This window comes from Sylvia atricapilla, chromosome 16, assembly GCF_009819655.1.
Source record: "Sylvia atricapilla isolate bSylAtr1 chromosome 16, bSylAtr1.pri, whole genome shotgun sequence".
Taxonomy (NCBI): Eukaryota; Metazoa; Chordata; class Aves; order Passeriformes; family Sylviidae; genus Sylvia; species Sylvia atricapilla.
The window spans coordinates 2,878,463-2,896,516 of NC_089155.1; the positions used below are offsets into that span (position 1 = coordinate 2,878,463).

At 49.1% G+C, this 18,054-nt stretch overlaps 2 protein-coding genes across 2 annotated transcripts in view; both read left to right on the forward strand.

Annotated features, from left to right (window-relative positions):
• The first annotated feature begins 2,305 nt into the window (after positions 1–2,305).
• EDEM2 (ER degradation enhancing alpha-mannosidase like protein 2) lies at positions 2,306–12,154 on the forward strand. The gene is made up of 11 exons (XM_066330560.1): positions 2,306–2,469; positions 2,538–2,648; positions 2,721–2,760; positions 3,120–3,225; positions 4,280–4,405; positions 5,643–5,854; positions 6,973–7,114; positions 7,386–7,510; positions 8,199–8,343; positions 9,358–9,479; positions 10,360–12,154. Exons 1-11 carry the CDS (start codon positions 2,351–2,353, stop codon positions 10,849–10,851), a joined length of 1,740 nt encoding a protein of 579 aa, XP_066186657.1. The 5' UTR covers positions 2,306–2,350; the 3' UTR covers positions 10,852–12,154.
• Positions 12,155–13,768: 1,614 nt separating this feature from the next.
• Positions 13,769–18,054, forward strand: part of TRPC4AP (transient receptor potential cation channel subfamily C member 4 associated protein) — a 34,605-nt gene continuing 30,319 nt past the window's right edge. Inside the window, exon 1 of the mRNA XM_066330554.1 lies at positions 13,769–13,975. Coding sequence (XP_066186651.1) covers positions 13,835–13,975 — 141 coding nt within the window. The 5' untranslated portion in view covers positions 13,769–13,834. The remainder of the gene's footprint in view (positions 13,976–18,054) is intronic.

Consider the following 18,054-nt stretch of genomic DNA (forward strand, 5'->3'; position numbering starts at 1 on the left):
AGCCAGCTGGCTCTCCCAGCCATTGCTTTCTTGCCCATCAACCCCTGAACTGAATCCCATTTACACCACCCTCTGTTCATCCCCTCTTTCCGTCTTTGATCACTGCAATTAGCACCTGTTATGTTGCCTCACGGCAGAGCATCCCACCTTGCCGGCTCTCTCTGGCGCTGGGATGGGGACACTGCTCCTCCCTCGGATGCCAGGAGGGGGACACGGCACGGCTCTGCCTCTGCCCAGTCCTGCTTTTCTTGCATCTGTTTCAAAAAGATTGCAGTTAACTTTGAGAACTGAGTAACTGACTTCGATAGGGAAATTACTGTTTTAGTATACAGCAAATAGCAGTGCTCTGGAACACTGGTAAATCAGAGTCTGGAAAATGAATTTTAATAAAAAATATTCCAGCAATGTATTGTGACAGCTTTTAGTGAAATCAGCTCCAGTAGTTTGATTCTCCCAGGAACACAGCGAGATACCCCCGCAGCCTTGAGCCATGGCATCAGCAAGCAGACACTTCTATGATAAATGGCCCCAGAAAGCCAAATTACAGCCGCAGCAAATGAACAGTATGTTGGAAATTACTCGGTGGCTTTTTGTCTGAGCCATTGTGCTGGTACCTGGGCATGCACTGACACCTAGTGGCCTCAGGCTGGGAGCAGAGGGGTAAACTGGGTTGTTTTCTTAAAGAATATCAACAGCCAGCCCCTCTTGATGTTTAACCTTGGTGTCCATGGTGGGGTGGCTGGAACTGAGTGATCTTTGGGGTCTTTCCCAAAGAAAATAATTCTATGAGTCTATAGCTGCTGTGAGATGACAGTGTTGGGTTATTCGTGCCACTTCCTCTCCTGCAAGCAAAGTGGTTTAGTTTTGAGTTCTAAATGTTGCACCTCTGCCATCTAACGGTGGATTCACTCCTCTTGTTTCTGCTCTCCCTGCCTGGGTCACCCCCATCTCATTTATGGGCACAGGTGGGAAGAACAGCAGGGATTTGGTGTGGATAAACCAAGTGTAGAGATGCAGGAGCAGGGAGAGCTCTGCCAATGGCTCTGATGTTGAAGTTCACCGTGCTGGTTAAACTGCAGGGTACCAAAATGAGCGTGACCATGCAGGGAATGCAGGCTGGGGAACCTTTCACGGTGTGACCCGCAGCTCACACAGAATCCCAGAACGGGTTTGGTTGGAGAGACCTTAAAGCTCCTCTCATCCCACCCCCTGCCATGGGCAGGGGCACCTTCCAGGGCACTCCAAGCCCCGTCCAACCTGACCCGGGACACTTCAGGGATCCAGGGGCATCCCATACCCATGGCTTGTCTGGGAAGCTATGGATACCCCAGGGGAGCGGGTGGCCTCAGGGAACCAGGCTGATTTCAGCCGCGGTGTCCTGGATCCACCCCTGCCCTGCGGCAGGGGAACACAGCACACCCCAACCCAGCTCCAGCGCAGGGAGGCGGCACCACTGCAGGACTCCCGTGCACGGATTCCAAAGCAGCTCCTGCGGCACCACACAAACCCCACCCGGAGCTGGGTTCGAATTACGAGGAGAAACAGCATGAGGAGGGTTTGTCACGAGAGATGCTTACAGGCCAGCAATCGCTTCACAATTACTCTGGCCCACTTCCAGCCCCAGGTCCCGACAGGAACCGCACAGGAGCGATGCCAGGCACCACAGCCTCGTCCCACACGGCACCAGCACCTTCCCGGGTGGCAACACGCCATTTCTATGGCAGCGTCACTGCATTCGATATCCTTATTCTGGCACCTAAAGCGCTGCCCGCTCCGCCACTGCCCTGCCCGCTCAGGCTCCTTCCTGCCATCAAGACGGCAAGTTACAGCCTCCGGAGAGGTACCACAGGACCCTCCCGCCTCTCTGCGAGCAGTCCCGGGGGTAACTCCCGCAGCCAGGGCCCCACAGCCCCGCCGAGGCGGCGGTAACACCCCAAAGCCACCAAGGCAGCCCGGCTCTCCCGGCACTGCCGCACCGCCCCGGATACCGCCTCACGGCGCCGAGCGCTTCCGCCAGCGCGTGCGCCGAGCTCGCCGCTCCCATTGGCTGGAGGGGGCGGAGGGGCGGAGCCGGGAGGAGCGGAGACCCTTCCATTGGCTGGCAGGAGGGGCGGGGCTAGAGACCTCTTCCATTGGCTGGTGGGGGGCAAAGGAGCGGGACTGGACAGCTCTTCCATTGGCTAGCAGGGGAGGTGGGGCGGGGCAAATCGGTGCGAACGCCGCTCCCATTGGCTAAAAGGGGAGGAGGGGCGGGGTCACAGCTGAGGCGGCCCTGAGGGCGCTCGGGGTAGGGGAGCGGGAGGGTTCGGGGTGCGATTGCCGGTGAGGGACCCGGCTGAGGGACGCCGCCATGCGGGGTCCCGGCGCGGCCATGCAGCGCTTCCTCGGCCCGCTGCTGTGCCTCTGGGCGCTGCGGCTCCCGGCGGGCAGCGGCGCGGCCGCCCGCGGGCTGGATGTGGCTTCCTACCGGTGAGTACGGAGCGGGCGGTGCGGGACCCAGCCGGGCCGGGGCTGAGCGCGCCGTGCTTGTGCCGCAGGGAGCGGGTGCGTGCCATGTTCTATCACGCCTACGAGCACTACCTGGAGAGCGCCTTCCCTTACGACGAGCTGCGGCCGCTGACGTGCGACGGGCAGGACACCTGGGGCAGGTAAGGGCCGGCCCCGGGGCGGGGATGGGCCGCCCCCCTCAGCCGGGACTCACCTCGCTCTCTCCTCCGCAGCTTCTCCCTGACCCTGATCGACGCCCTGGACACTCTGCTGGTGAGTAGCGGCCAGCCCTGAGTGCCCACAGCCTGCTCAAGGCCTCTGGGTGCCACCTGTACGCCTGGATTTGATGCAGTGGTGCCAAAAGTCATTGACCTGAGAACTTCCCATTTTCCTTTGCTTCACCCGTGGGAGGGGTGGCAGAACTCACCTTTCCTTATTCCCTCTGGAGGAAAGACCTAAAGTGTGTGGGAAAAAGCGTTTTGAAACAAGATAAAACTGTCAGTCAGTTTTTTAGTAATATCTGTAGCTAATGATTTCACAAAATAGTAAAACCAAACTAAAATCAGCCCCAAATATTGAACTGCTCTTTGTTTTTCCATGAACTCTAAGCCTGATTCTCTGTTTCCCTGCAGATCTTGGGAAATGTTTCTGAGTTCCAGCGAGTTGTCAACGTGCTGCAGGAGGGGGTGGACTTCGATATTGATGTCAATGCGTCTGTCTTTGAAACAAACATTCGAGGTGAGGTGGGCTTTTCTGTGGGGTTTGTGTTGGCTTTCCTTCCTGTACGAGTCTCAGAGGTGGTGGTGACGAGGTGGTCAGAAGGAATTTGGGATGCAGAGTAGGAGGGCCCATGAAGAGAGAGAAAACCCTCAAGCAAACGTCACTTCCTTTTAGTCTTCACACATCCCTTTTGGCTGCTTGTCTCAACAAAAGCAGAAGTAGATGTGGCACTTTCAGTATTCTGGTGCGAGGTTTTCAGCTCTAGAATAATTTTATTTTTCACTGAAAGCATACAATCTTTTGCATACCCTTTTGGAGTAGAGATTATCAATTTCTAGGATTATTCTTTTTTTTCCCTTCAAAATCACGAAAGCCTTTGGAATCTTGCACCTTGAATGCCTGACTGCTTCAGTACCATCCAGCTAAAAGACACTGTCAGGACACAAAACTGTTAGTTATGCCTTTGTTGTTTGTCCTGCCAAATATTGCTGTGCCAATTTTTGCAGCAGTGTAATTTCTCTGTGGTTGTTATGTGACTATAGACAAGCCTGTGAAATATCAAATATTAGCTAATATAGCTGTATAAACTATATAACTAATAGCTAACAGTTAACTATAGCTAATGACTCACAGCTGCTGTCACAGAGAAATTCTTGACTCTTCCTAAACCAAAGAAATATATCATGGAATCTGAGAATTATTTGGGTGGGAAGGGACCTGAAAATCATCCATTCCACCCCTGCCATGGGCAGGGACACCTTCCACTGTCCCAGGCTGCTCCAAGCCCTGTCCAGCCTGGCCTTGGGCACTTCCAGGGATCCAGGGGCAGCCAGAGCTTCTCTGGGCACCCTGTGCCAGGGCCTGCCCACCCTCACAGGGGAGAATTTCTTACCAATATCCCCTCTAACCCTGCCCTCTGGCAGTTTGAAGCCATCACCTCTCGTCCTGTCACTCCACACATTTCCGCTGCCCTGCAAACAAGCGCCAAGAAACAAATCACTCTTCTTTTGTGGATTTGACTCAGGCTCATCCCTCCCCACTCGGTGTAATGGATTGTGATGTGTCCTTGCAGTGGTGGGAGGGCTCCTCTCTGCTCACCTGCTCTCCAGGAAGGCTGGGGTTGAAGTGGAAGCAGGCTGGCCGTGCTCGGGGCCTCTCCTGAGGATGGCTGAGGAAGCAGCTCGCAAACTGCTGCCAGGTGAGCCCCTGTCTGCTCTGGGTCACTGTGCTGGGGTCATGGGCTGGCTGCTGCCTGTGATAGGAGAGACACTGCTGCATGAGCCAGCCCCAAAACCAGTCCTGTGGTGTAGGTGAAGTGACAGGGGGAAGAGAGTAAGAGAGAACAAGAGTAGGGGGAAGAGGAAGGGTAAGAGTTAAGAGGAGAGGTAAGAGAGTTGAGAGTTAAGAATTATGAGAAGAGATAAGAGCAAGAGTTAAGAGCTAAGAGGTAAGAGAGTGAGGTCCTTGTTACAATACATTGTATCTTCTTTTGTGATGAATATTCTGATTTACAGTGACCAACCAATAAAAGACACAAAATCCTATAGAATCTACATACAGCCTACAAGAACTACTACATTACCACACTGTGTTATATTTTAAACTCTAAAAACTACTCTTTAGACTTTTCTGTTTTGCTACATTGACCTTTGGATCCCTTAGCCAGCAGAAAGGTATTGTTCAATCAAAAGGGATTCTCCTTCAGCTAGCTAGGCTATTGTTTTCAGGTTTTATAGTAACTAAGACTCAGTATCCTACAACTCAAAGTAAGCTTTCATTTTTATTTCGATTATAGGTTTCATATTTTCAGAATCTTTTGCTAAGCAATCATATTTATAAGGTTTCCCTGATTCTTCCCCAACACTGTGGTCCCTGAGCTCCAGGCTCAGTGCTCCAAGGTTTATTTGTAGGGAGGATGTTGTTGTATGTGTGCATGCCAAGTGCTGTGTGTGCCTAGCACATCAGTGTGCTTGTTGCTTGTTGAGGGGAAATACATTTAACATAAATAGTAAATAAAGGCTGTGAGGCAGCAGCTTGTAGAGACAAGAAGCTGCAGCCTGATGTGCTGTTTGTGGGCTGCAGCTGGGCTGTGTGCCCTCGTGGCATGGCACTGCTCCTGTGTGCAGCCATGGAGGGATCACAGCCTCACTGTTTGGTCCTTGCTGGCCGTTGTGTTTAGTGACCACCTTGCTTGTGCTGTAAAAACCACGGGGATGCAGTCTGCTGCTGTGGCAAGGTGGAAGAGATCCCCAGGACTGTGTGTACCTTGGGATACCCTCTCTGACCCTCCCAGGGTCACACTCCACTCCTCATTTTGTTCTTTGCAGTTCCTCCAGACCCAATTCCATGTGCAGTGGGATGTGAGGCCTGTTTGCTTGGGAGTCTGTTAAACACAACACTGAACACCCCTGTGAGCCCAAAATTCTGTGTTTCAGCTTTCCAGACCCCGACTGGGATGCCCTATGGCACAGTGAACCTGCTGCATGGAGTAAACCCTGGGGAGACCCCAGTCACCTGTACTGCTGGAATTGGCACCTTTATAGTGGAGTTTGCCACCTTAAGCCACCTCACTGGTGACCCAGTGTTCGAGGACGTTGCCAGGAAGGCTTTGAAGGCACTGTGGAAAAATCGCTCAGACATTGGGCTGGTGAGTCAGGAATGATCTTGGAACGTGCTGGGCTACTTTTTGTGGAGCTTTGTGGATGCAATTCTAAGTAAAAAAACATCAACAGAGAGGAGATGGAGTTGGATAAATAAGCACAGTGCTCCTAACTGGGCTGAAGGCTCGTGTTTGACATTGTTCCTGAACACCTGCAGCATCCCCATCCCGATTTACTGCAGCAGCCCAACATTATCCATTGTTCTGGCCCACACCAGATGTGGCTGGGAGACAAATGCCTCCTGCTGGGTGCTGCAGCTCTTGTGACAGCAGCTGTAGCAGATTAAATGAAAGGTCTGTCTGATGCCTGGTGGGACAAAGGCTTAGGGAAGAGAACAAGAGCATGGCAAGTGCACTGAGATATTACCAGCCTGTACAGCTCTGGGGTTCAGCAATATCCAGAGCTGGCACTATTATCTCCATGTTCTTTATCTCCTGCTCTTTTTTATTGCTGCTTCATTGACCTCTGTGAAGTGTTGGTGTTGCATATATGAAGTGAAACAGAATTACTTATACCCTGTATTTATTGCCACAAATTATCCATAGGCTGTGTCAAGGAATGTTTCCCTTTGTTGCTCTGGGATTGTTTATTTTTGATTTATACCCCAAATCCTCAGTCACCGCTGGGTTTTTTTTCCTGTTTGCTAAGAAAAACATGATTGTGTATTTAGTTCTCCATCAGCTGGGTTTGTTCACAGGCTGAAGAGTGCCAGCATGTATTTAAATATTAACATGGCAGCTCTTGTGCCTTTGACATTCTTGGCCTCTGTGTCTGTATCTGCAGCTCTCCATCCTTCTGTAAGATCAGAATTAGGAGCAGACACTTCATGTTGAAATTGTGCATTTTTACAGTAGCATTATAATGTGTTGTTTTGGCCAGTGAAGTGTTGATATTGGAAGCGTAAGATGTTTGTTATATATATATAATACATTATCAGCATGAAAATTGTATTTTCTACAGTTTTTATTTCCCTGATGCTGATAAATATGTCCTGTAATGGAAAAAATGCTGCTTGGAATGGACACTGTGTATGTGTGAAACTGATGGTCTGAAAAAAAGGCCCAGGATTTCTTGTGTCACTTTAAGCCCCTCTCTCCCTGTCCAGGTGGGGAACCACATTGATGTGATCACTGCCAAGTGGGTGGCCCAGGATGCTGGGATTGGGGCAGGGGTGGACTCCTACTTTGAGTACCTGGTGAAAGGAGCCATCCTCCTGCAGGACAAGGAGCTGATGTCCATGTTTTTAGGTGAGTGTTTGTTTGCTGTGGGAAGGGGCCCAGCACCTGTGCCAGGAGGAGATGAAGGATCTGATGGGGCACGTTCAAGACTGTTCTGAAAACTTTGCTGAAATACTTTTGAACAGTCTGTGATAAGAGAGTTATTAAAGTGTGCACCCTGAGAAGTCATTGAACATGGCTCAAGTGAAAAAGAGGCTTCTCTCATTCTTAAAAATAAGCTTTTTTTTTTTCTTTTTCTTTTTGTTACAGATGGCTTACCTACCCATCTGTTTCTTTACAGAATATAACAAAGCTATCAAAAATTACACCAAGTTTGATGACTGGTACCTGTGGGTTCAGATGTACAAAGGAACAGTGTCCATGCCTGTGTTCCAGTCCCTGGAGGCCTATTGGCCAGGCCTGCAGGTAAGAGCTGTCACACCAGCAGCATCTGGTGATTCTGTTCATCTGTCAGGGGCTGGTCTTCAAGAAAAAAGTTACAAATATAACCCTCATTCGTTCAGGTTTAAAAGTTTGGTTTGTTCTCTGGTGAAATTTGCAGTAGCCTGAGCCTATAGAAGATGATGTTGAAGAAAATGTTGGTTTTATCTACAGTCTCCATTAGCATGATGAGAGGGCACTTTTGTTGTAGCAAACTCCACTGACAGTGTTCCATAATCCAAATGGGAATTAAAAAAGGAAACTCACACTCCTTTTTCTGTCTCCTCACAAATGTTTATTTGTGTGAATTTCTTCCCATTAAGAGCTTTACTTTCTCATCAGTCTTCATGTTTGGACTGAGACTTTGTTTTCCTGACTAAGAGATTGGATGCTGTGATTGACTAAACATTTGACTGAAGAAACATAGCCTTCTTTAAAAAAATCAGTCTTCATATTATTTCAGGTGTGAGAATGTGACTAAACAGAAAAGCAGCTTTTTCAGTCTTACCTGGTCTTAAAGCATCGTGCCCCCGTATCAGTTACACCCCTCAGAGCTGCTGAAATACCCATTTCTGTCACTGGGTATTTCTTTGCCTGTAGCAGTGTTATTGCATCAGTTGCTGTGCTGGTTTTCCTTCACTGCCACGTGTCTTTGGTGTTCCCTGTCTCCCAGAGCCTCATTGGGGATGTGGACAATGCCATGCGCACCTTCCTCAACTATTACACGGTCTGGAAGCAGTTTGGGGGCCTGCCTGAGTTCTACAACATTCCCCAGGGATACACAGTGGACAAGAGGGAAGGATATCCACTCAGGCCTGGTAAACAGAACTGAAATTAAAAGGGACATGAACTCCTGCTTTAGCTCTGGGTGGGAGATCAGATGTTGGTAACACCACAGTTCCCTCCCCAGTTTTGCTCTGACTCAGTTCCTGCATGGATTTGAGCAGGGAGTTACAGAGTTAAAGCTGCACATTTTGCTTTCCCCCAATCACAAAGACAGGAAGGAAACAGGAAGCAAACCGTGGTGTTACTATAGAAAGGTGGCCTGGTAATGAATTTTGTTCACAGTGTGGGATTTGACATGTTTAAGTGTTAGATTGTCTGGCATGGGGTGCTTCAGTCATGTGAAATGTTAAAAGGACTGCTTGTGTCCTTTAAATTCAGGAAGTGAAAGTGAGTGTGAACAGACTGTTGCAGTTCTGCATCTAGGAGGGATTCTATGTTGTCTGTGATACTGTAAGGAAATTATCTTTCTTTTTCTCCCATTTTTTAAAACGGACCAAAAAAAATTTAACCTGATTAGTGGGTCCATAAATATAAATGAGAATAATTAACTTCCTTTTGGTCTGAGCGTTCAGGTGGCATCCACACTGGACAAATCTACCAAAAATACTCATCAGCCCTATTAAAGATCTGTTTCTTTACTAAGTGAACACAGCATGGTGCTTATGTTGTCTGTATAGTGTGTTTCCACTGTGTTGTTTAAAAAATGTATTTTGAAGATTAAATTTCTTGTTTGTAATCCTTTACAGAAGCATTTTTTTAAACTTTGACAACTGAGTATTAATCTTTTTGTCTCTTGCTTCTCTCCCACTGGCTGAATGTGGGAGGGAGCATTAGTCACTCTCACCTGAGCTGCTGCTGGCTGGTTAGAGGGAATTTCTTTGTAGCACATCCTTAGGAAAAGGAAAATCTGTGCTTGGAGCCAGGCAAGCCAGGCTGTTCACCTGATTCTGCTGAAGTATTTTTAAGTTAGTTCAAGGACTAGCTCATCTTGGCTGTGAGCATGGTTTGATAATGTTTGTGCTGGCAACGTTTGGGGTGTTTTGCAGAGCTGATTGAGAGCGCCATGTACCTGTACCGGGCCACGAGAGACCCCACACTGCTGGAGCTGGGGAGAGACGCCGTGGAGTCCATAGAGAAAATCAGCAAGGTGGACTGTGGCTTTGCAACTGTGAGTGCTCAGTGTCTGCCACGGCAGCTGAAGGGCTGCTAAAAGTCAGCTTTCAGAAGGTGTTCTCCTGAGTGATGTTTTGCCATTGAGTCAAGCATTCATTTTGGGGAAAACATGACTTTTTTCCAACAAAAAACTTTCTCTGTGAAGCTGCTCTGGTAATTGCTGGTCATGTTTCTGGTCATAGCTTCCTCACAGTGGGCCAAATTTTATCATGGGCTGTTGCCCCAGAGCCCAAAACATGGGAAAGCTCCAAAAGCTTCTCTTGTATTTCTAGTAGGTGTTGCAGCTGAGCAGGAAGGCTCTCGTGCAGGCTCCTCCTGCCAGGTGTGTGATTCTGCTTTCCCACTATGCCTTGAAAATCTGGTCAAACACACGAGAAGTGCAGGAAGTGATTTCTATAAAGTTATTTAATAGAGGATTTCAAACATGCTATCAAACTCTATTTTACAAAAAACTCTTCAAAAATATTGGGAGTAAGTAGGTAAAAGTCTTATGATATTTTTCTTTAGTGGGGAGGTGATGGGAAGCTCTTTTCCTTGCCCAGACTGAACTGAGGATGAGTTTAATGTTAGGAAGAAATTCTTTGCTGTGAGGGTGGGGAAGCCCTGGATCCCTGGCAGTGTCCAAGGCCAGGTTGGACAGGGCTTGGAGCACCCTGGGAGAGTGGAAGGTGTCCCTGCCCATGGCAGGGAGTGGAATGAGGTGGGCTTTAAGCTCTCTTCAACCCAAACCATTCTGTGATAAGACACAGGCCAAGTTGGTGTCCTACTGTGCTGTTTCACTGAAATGAATTCCAAGCTGGTTTTATTTTTCTCCCTAAATTCATAACTTACTGAATTCAATGTCACTGTAACCCACTCTGTTTCTTCTCTTGTAGATCAAAGACTTGAGGGACCATCGGCTGGACAATCGCATGGAATCCTTCTTCTTGGCTGAAACAATCAAATACCTGTACCTGCTGTTTGACCCAGACAACTTCATCCACAACGACGGCTCCGACTTCGACGTGGTGGTGACACCATTTGGGGAGTGTGTGCTCAGTGCTGGGGGGTACATCTTCAACACCGAGGCCCATCCCATCGACCCCGCTGCCCTGCACTGCTGCAGGAAGCGCAAAGAGGAGCAGTGGGAGGTGGAGGACTTGATGAGGGAGTTCTACTCACGGAAGAAAACCAAGAAATTCGCTTTAAAAAGAGCTCCTGACCGTGGGGAAGGGGAAAATGCAAAAGATCCTGAGGATGCCTCTTCAGAGAAAGCTGGAGAGAAGAGAAACTCTAAGAAAAGCTCACACTCCCTCCTGAGCTGCCCCAGTCAATCTTTTAACTCCAAGCTTGCAGTACTGGGACAGGTCTTCCTGGATAACACCTGATCCTCTTTGTATTATCAGTTTAAATTATTGAACTCGTTTCAGATTCTGGGAATATATTTTTATAGTTTCATAATGGAAAGTGTGGTACCTCACAATGTGAATTCTTTTATGAAGTGAAACAACTTCCCATTAAATTCTGCTACTGCTCCTTTCACGACTCACATACCAGCTGTTAGTGCTGTGGAGCTGCTGATCTCAAGGCAGCTGGTTGCCTGAATGTCAAACACCTGTCCAGAAAAAGAAAGGTCTACATGTTAAACTTTTTTTATTACATTTTGTGACTTTTACAGGCTTACAGAAAAGACCTCAGCTTACTTTGTTCTATAAAAATGAACCTGAGCTTCTCGTCATAAAGGGAAAAGCAGGAATTACTGTAACTTCACTACAACTCTCTGTGTGCTCCATCTTTTATCTCTGACCACTTTATAAACATGTAGTTCCTGCTGAAAGATTGCTGCCCAGTGGAGAAAACCTATTTATTTTGAGGTGAAGGCTCAGATTTGTAGCTCTGGCAGTTCAGTTGGGCATGGAGGATGGTGTAGGGGAGAGGAGCACTTGGAACATGGGAAAGTGCTCAGTCCCCCTGTTTCAGATCAGTGTGGGTCAGTACCTCCTGCCTGAAAACCACTTTAGTAAATGTCCAGGTAATGTCTGGATAAAAAACTGAGCTGGAGGGTGGACTAGGAAATGTTTGATTCCACAGTGAAGCTTGCTTTCTTTTTCAATAATCTGACATGCTTATCTTTTATTTCCCCATTTCCTTCCTCTTTCTAACTTCCCTTTGGGCCTCACGTATTTCAGTGTACCTCGGTCAGTGCAGCCACCCCTGGGGTGCCCCAGCTGAGCTGAACACAAGGCACAAGGCTTGGCTGGAACTGCAGCTCTGCCTTGGTGCAGTGAACAGATAGATGTTCACGAGCCTCTCGGTGTTCAGCTGGCTCAGCACATCCAAACCTGTAAATACACTATTGGTGTCTTTCCAACAGGTGTGTGCAGTGACCAGAAAAGGAGGAATCAGTGTGACCAAGAGGTTTTCTTTCTAAAGGAAAAACAAAATGGGGGCAGAAAAGTGATGGACTTTGTTCAAGCCTGCTGGAAAGTGAGGAGTCTGCAGCAAGCTACACACAAGCTACAATTATTTGAGGGGACTAGAGGTACAAGATAAATAAATCCCGGTGAAATCCTTAAATACAACTGGACCAGTGCCCATTCTGTGTTGCTCTGTGGTTGCCTTGAGAATAATGTTGTTGTTTTGACCTATACTAGTGCTGTAAAGTTAAATAAAATTTCCATTTTATCCTTAGGGGTAGAAATCCTGTTGCAGTTGTGAATGAGCTATGGTAAGAGATGCAGCGTTAGACAGGCATACTGAAAGGACTGGTAAGCTACAGAGTTTCTAGTTGTGTCCTTTCCCATGGCAGCTGGGGCAGTGCAGGAATTCTGCACTGACAAAGCCCTTGCAACCCTTCTGAGAGAGGAGCACCCAAAACCAGGCATTGTTGGACAATGATGAAGCTCTTGTTAGTGGCTCCTTGTTGTCACTGTAGGTTATCTTTTTATTTTCCAGCTGTTCACATCTCACATGCTCTTCATTGCTTAATCTGCAGAAAACAAACCCCAGGCCTTCTCCAACAGCTTTGCTCAGTGCTGGCTCAGGTCCTGACACTCAGCCTTGTCCCAGCTGTGAGGCAGAGGAAAATAACAGGACAGGAGGCAGAGCTCCAGCTCATTAGATCCCTCCTGACCAGGGCATTTTGGTACCCTCATCCAGGAACTTCCAGCAGCTGAACCAGGGGGCTGTAAACTCAGGAGCTGAGGTTGTTCCTCAGCATGGTTGGAGCTGAGAGAACTCATCTGCACATGGCTACTGTGATTAATTAGATGGATCTTGATTACATTCCCAGATTTGTCTGTGTTAGAAGGCACCCACACGGATGATTGAGTCCAAGTGAGTGGCCCAGACAGGAACTGAAACTTTGGTATTATGACCAAGTGAGCTAATCTCAGATGAGTTCTGTAGGCTGGACAGAACACCACAGAACAGCCTCAACTGTTCCTTCTTCCAGTGTCATTCCATCTTACAAAGCCTTTTTTTTTTTTTTTTTTTAACAAAAACGAATTGTGATCAGAGTTCTCAGTGAGCTTTTCTTTAAACAGAAAACGATGTGGGCTGGGCCTTACTGAGGGAAATAAAAGTATCCTAATGGACACAGAGGCATCCCGGTGGAAATAAAGCTATCCTAGTTGTTATAAGTATTGGAGAATTAATTCGTGTTTTATAGAAATATAAGGTATTGAATAATTTTAATTCCACCAAATAAAAGTAATTGTGAAATTACAAGCCTCGGTCGGGAACAGAGGAAGCAACAGAAAGAAGTGGTCTCCACCAGGAGCTGGGTCCTCTCCAAAGAGGAGATTGTCAGCGACCCGGTGCTCAACACCTGCTGAAAATCTCATCTCCATCGGCCTGGGTGTGCATGCCAATACCGGGTTCCTGGAAATGCCACCAGCCGCCCAGCCCTGTCCGGAAAACCATTCATCGGGCCGGCAGACGGAGAGGAAAGAAATATGGATATGAAACAACGAGTGAGTTGTATTAAAGTCGGCCCTGCCTGCAAAAGCGGACTTTGTGAACGGGGGAGGATACGGCACGCTGCCGCTTCTGAGCTTCACCCAGCACCGATCCCGGGCTCGATGCCCTCCGTCCCTTGTGGCTTTTTCGAATTTCTATTTCGCAATATTCCTTAATAAACTGGCATACCGAAGAAACCGTGCTGATCACTCACTCCCCCGGCGGCCGCAGAGGCGGGCGGGCGGACCCTGAGGCGCTCCGCCGGGAGCGGCCCCGCGCCGCCGCGGGCCCCGCGCCGCCCCGCCCGCGCCCTTCCGGCCGCCATGTTGGCGCGTGCGGCGGCGCGGCTGCGCACGGGCGGAGCGGCCCGAGGGAGGAGGCAGCGCTGTTTGTGTCCCCAGCGCGGAGGCCATGGCGGCCGTGGCGGGGGGCGCCGCGGGGCCCGGCACCGCCGCCGCCGCCGCCGGCGGGGCCCGCGCCGCCACCACCAACATCTTGGCGCAGCTGCGGCACGGCCAGCTCAGCGGCCGCGGGTTGACCCGCGGGGCGCAGGTAAGGCGCTGCGGGGCCGCCCGTGATAGCGGGGCCCGGGAGAAGCGGGGAGGGCCGCGGGGCCTGGGGAGCCCGCGGGGATTGGGGCCGGGGGGCAGCGCCTCCTGCCCACGCCTCTGGCGGAGCTGCGCGGCCGCGGAGAGCCCGGCCGGCGTCGCGGGGCCTGCTCGGGGAGAACGGCCGCTCCCAGCCCGGCCTCGGCGCTGCGGAGCGCCCCGGGGGCGCCGGTGCTGCAGGGGCGGCACAGGGTGTCCCGCTGCCTTCGTGCTCCCTGTGCCGCCTGCCCGGCCTTAGCTGGGCTCGGGGGGCACCGAGGAGAGGCGCGGGCGCCTGCCCAGCCGTTCTCCGCCTCCTCGGTCGGTGTGGCCTTCCCTGCAAAGAAAGGAAGCTCTGCCTGGGACTGTAACAATGCAGCATCGAAATTTAAACGTATTTCCTGCACAAAGGCAGCCTCGTGGTGTTAGGGCTTAGGAGACATTTTAGCTCTGTAACGCAGGTGGTTTTATGAGGAACTGCTTCAGGTCTGTTTCTTATTTGTCAGCTTTGCCAGTTGATGATGCTGGGAAATACCAAGGAATGGAATCAGTTCCTTCCTTACCCCGGGCCTGTGCCTGTCGTGTGCTGATGGTGTCTTTTTTTGAGAAGCTGCTGAAGGATAATAGACCATTAATTCCTTTTTCTGGAGAATAATTGGCTTTTTTTCTTGCAGATTAAATGCAGAATGCGGCAAAGACTTGGAGAATGAAACATGAGATAAAAACTTGCATTCGGGTGTTGATTTATTGAGCTGACGTATGGAATATAAAATGGCATTTCTCTAATTTATTAGTGCAGATAACAGCGTTTTCCTTCATAAGCAAAGATTCTGAGTAATTATTAAGGGTACATTTGTTTCATGCCTTTTCGGGACTACCTCAAAACAGAGTCCAGACAAAATTAAAAGAACAAAAAGCAGTTATATTTATCGGAGGGCCTTCAGGTACATCCAGGGCAGACAAAGCCCCCCAGGGGATACACTCAAAATGGACAATGGTCACAGTTTTACACACTTTTATAAGTTTAGTCCATATTGGAGCTTAATATTCCAAGTAACAGCTTCAGGTAGTGGAGTAATTTACCCCAAGTTTGCTCCCCCAAACTCACTGTTGTTTAGCTTTCTCAGGGCCTGAGGCAGTGAGGTGTCCTTGATTCCCAGGCCTGGAGAGGAATTGTTGTGTCTGACCAAAGTGGGGAAGCAGCAGCTCCCACTGTGTGTGGGGTTTGGAGTTATACACTAAAGAGTTACAGGATTCCAAATGAAAAATATAAAAGCTAAAGTCCTAAGGCATCAGTGTTTATCATGAATGCCTGTGCCTTGTTCTGTAGCAGAGAGGTAAAAAAGCAGGTGGTTTTTTTCAGCTCTTTTGTCCTTATTTTGCTGCTTCCTCGGCTGCGAGTTTGGTTAATCCTTAAGAAGAGCCCGTAATTTGCATGAATATAAACCTGTATTGACTCTTTTCCTTGGGATTGTTTTAGGAGTCGATTTCCTAGAGCATGTGGACAAACTTTGTTTCACTGCCTTACCTGTCCGTGTCTGCTCTGTTTCTTTCATCTCTTTCTTTCATGCACCTCCTCTGCCACTACAGTTTCAGTCAGGTAAACCTGTTCCAATCTCATGCACCTCTGTTGTCTGTCTGATGATGCTTCCACCTCTGGGCTTTGCCTGAAAAATTCAGTGGTATTGTTTTCATTTTGGGCTTTTAGACTTTTATAGCAGTCAAGGAAACTTCTGTTGGTTGCATACACCTTATGGTGCCCAAAACTGAGGTGGAGTTTTTGTTGCTGGGGTTTTGTTTTGCTTTATTTGAAAAATTTTGGCATCCTTGTACTGCCCTGGGCATTAAAGCTTGGGCACATAGAGCTCCCAGCACTTCATAAATGCTGTATGAGGATATTTTAAATCACCTTGTGTAAGAGCATGGAGGGACAGGACAAGGAGAATGGCTTTACAGTGCCAGAGGGCAGGGATGGATGGGATATTGGGAAGAAATGCTTCCCTGTGAGGGTGGGCAGGCCCTGGCACAGGGTGCCCAGAGCAGCTCTGGCTGCCCCTGGATCCCTGGCAGTGCCCAAGGCCAGGCTGGACAGGGCTTGGAGCAGCCTGGGACAGTGGAAGGTGTCCCTGCCATTGGCAGGGGGTGGCACTGAATGAGCTTTAAGGTCCCTCCCAAACCAAACCATTCTGTGATTCACTTAAGCTAAGGTATAGGGAATAACAACTCCCTGAATGATTGTGAACTTTATAAATTCCGTGTCTCGGTGTTTTCACCTTGAATCAGTTTTTGTTTGTAGATGATCTAAATATAAAACTCTTTGATGTAACTTTTAAAGAAGCACAAGGCAGTTTTGGCTGGGTTTTGGGGGGTTTTTTGTTTGTTTGGTTTTTGGTTTTCAAGTTTTATTTTATTAAAACATTCCTTGTTTTTGTGCAATTGACTCCTCAGTGGCAGCGTGGAAGCCCTTGCTTACATTTCTCAACTGATTTGCTCCTGCAGAGCCTGAGAGCAGGTCAGGTTGCTGTGTTGGGGTGTAGAGCAAGTCATGAGAGTGTCCTTGAAGCTCTTTCTAGCTGTGTTTTGGAAGGAAGTTTTGGATCATGTGCTGCCTGGACTGAACTGCTGGTGTCCTGTGAGGAGGGGAAACCCTTCTCAAGGTGTTAATTCAGGGAGATTGGGGAACACAGTTCCGTGCTGGTGTGTCTGCCATGAGCAGCAATGGCATTTCACCCTGAACAAAGCTTTGTGTACTATTCTTAGGTGATCTCAAGGTCCATTTTGGTATGAGGAAAGTAGGGGCTTAGCTGTGAGCTGGGAAGGATCACTGTTGACAGGCCTGCAGCTAAAAGTTCATCACTCTGATCTTACAGGGACACAAAAGCATTTTTGACATCAACAGCCCCCTGAATATCTGGCAGTTTTGAGGTCAGCTGAGGCTCTGAAATCTGGATCTCTGTGTGTTCCTGCTGTGCTCACCTACCCAGAGCCCTTGGCTTCCTTGCCAGTTGGTGTCTTGATTTATTATTAATAATAAGTTATTCAGAGAAGGGCAATAGAGCTGGAGAGTCAGTCATATGAGGAGTGGCTGGGGGAGCTGGGAGAGGGGCTCAGCCTGGAGAAAAGGAGCTCAGAGGGAACTTTGGCTCTCCACAGCTCCCTGACAGGAGGGGACAGCCAGGTGAGGGTTTGGCTCTGCTCCCAGGGAACAGGGACAGGACAAGAGGAAACGGCCCCAAGCTGTGCCAGGGGAGGTCCAGGTTGGACAACAGGAGGAATTTCTTCCTGGGAAAGGATGGTGCAGGCTTTGTCAGGGACTGCCCAGGGCGACGGTGGAGTCCCCATCCCTGGAGATGTCCAGGAAACAACTGGATGTGGCACTCAGTGCTCTGGGTGGGTGATAAGGTGGGGATTGGTCATTGGACTCTACATTCTTGGAGGTCTTTTCCAATCAAAATGATTCTGTGATGAGTCGATTAGCTAAAGCAGATTTCAATAGATGCTGCCATTATTTGTTCCTGTATCTATATTATCCATATTGCTGGCATCAGCTGCTGCCCTGCAGACAAACCTCAGTGTTGGTATCAGATTGCATAACCTTGGATCAGGATTTGCCCTGCCCTGAGCACAGAGCCAGTGCAAAGGGCTTTGCAGGTGCTGGTGAGCCAGCAGCAGACCAGCTTTCCAAAAGCGACACATTTCTGATAAGGAGGAATATTGGTTGTGAGGGGCCTGGTGTGTTGTCCTTCTTGGGGCACAGCTGTGCCATGGATCACAGGCTCTGGGACAAGTTTTGTGCTGCTGTTCCTTGAAAGCCAAGAACACTCTGGCTCGGCTGATCAAGCTCAAATCCGCTTAGCAAGAACGTACACGCTTCATCTGCTGCAAGCCAGCTCTGAACAACATGGATGTAGCATGAAACCATATTTAGGTGCAGCTCTAGGAATCCTTGTAGACAGAGCAGTGTGATAATGGACTAACCAGGGATTTGTTGAAGTGCTCCTGGGGCAGTCCCAGGAGCTGAGCGTCAGCGCTGCTCTCACCCCC

Excerpts from the sequence above, each read along its gene's own strand:
- EDEM2 (XM_066330560.1), top strand. The coding sequence starts at position 2,351 with ATGCGGGGTCCCGGCGCGGCCATGCAGCGCTTCCTCGGCCCGCTGCTG. Across the intron at positions 2,649-2,720 it reads GGGCAGGACACCTGGGGCAG|CTTCTCCCTGACCCTGATCG; the intron begins GTAAGGGCCGGC and ends TCTCCTCCGCAG. Across the intron at positions 7,511-8,198 it reads CCTATTGGCCAGGCCTGCAG|AGCCTCATTGGGGATGTGGA; the intron begins GTAAGAGCTGTC and ends CCTGTCTCCCAG.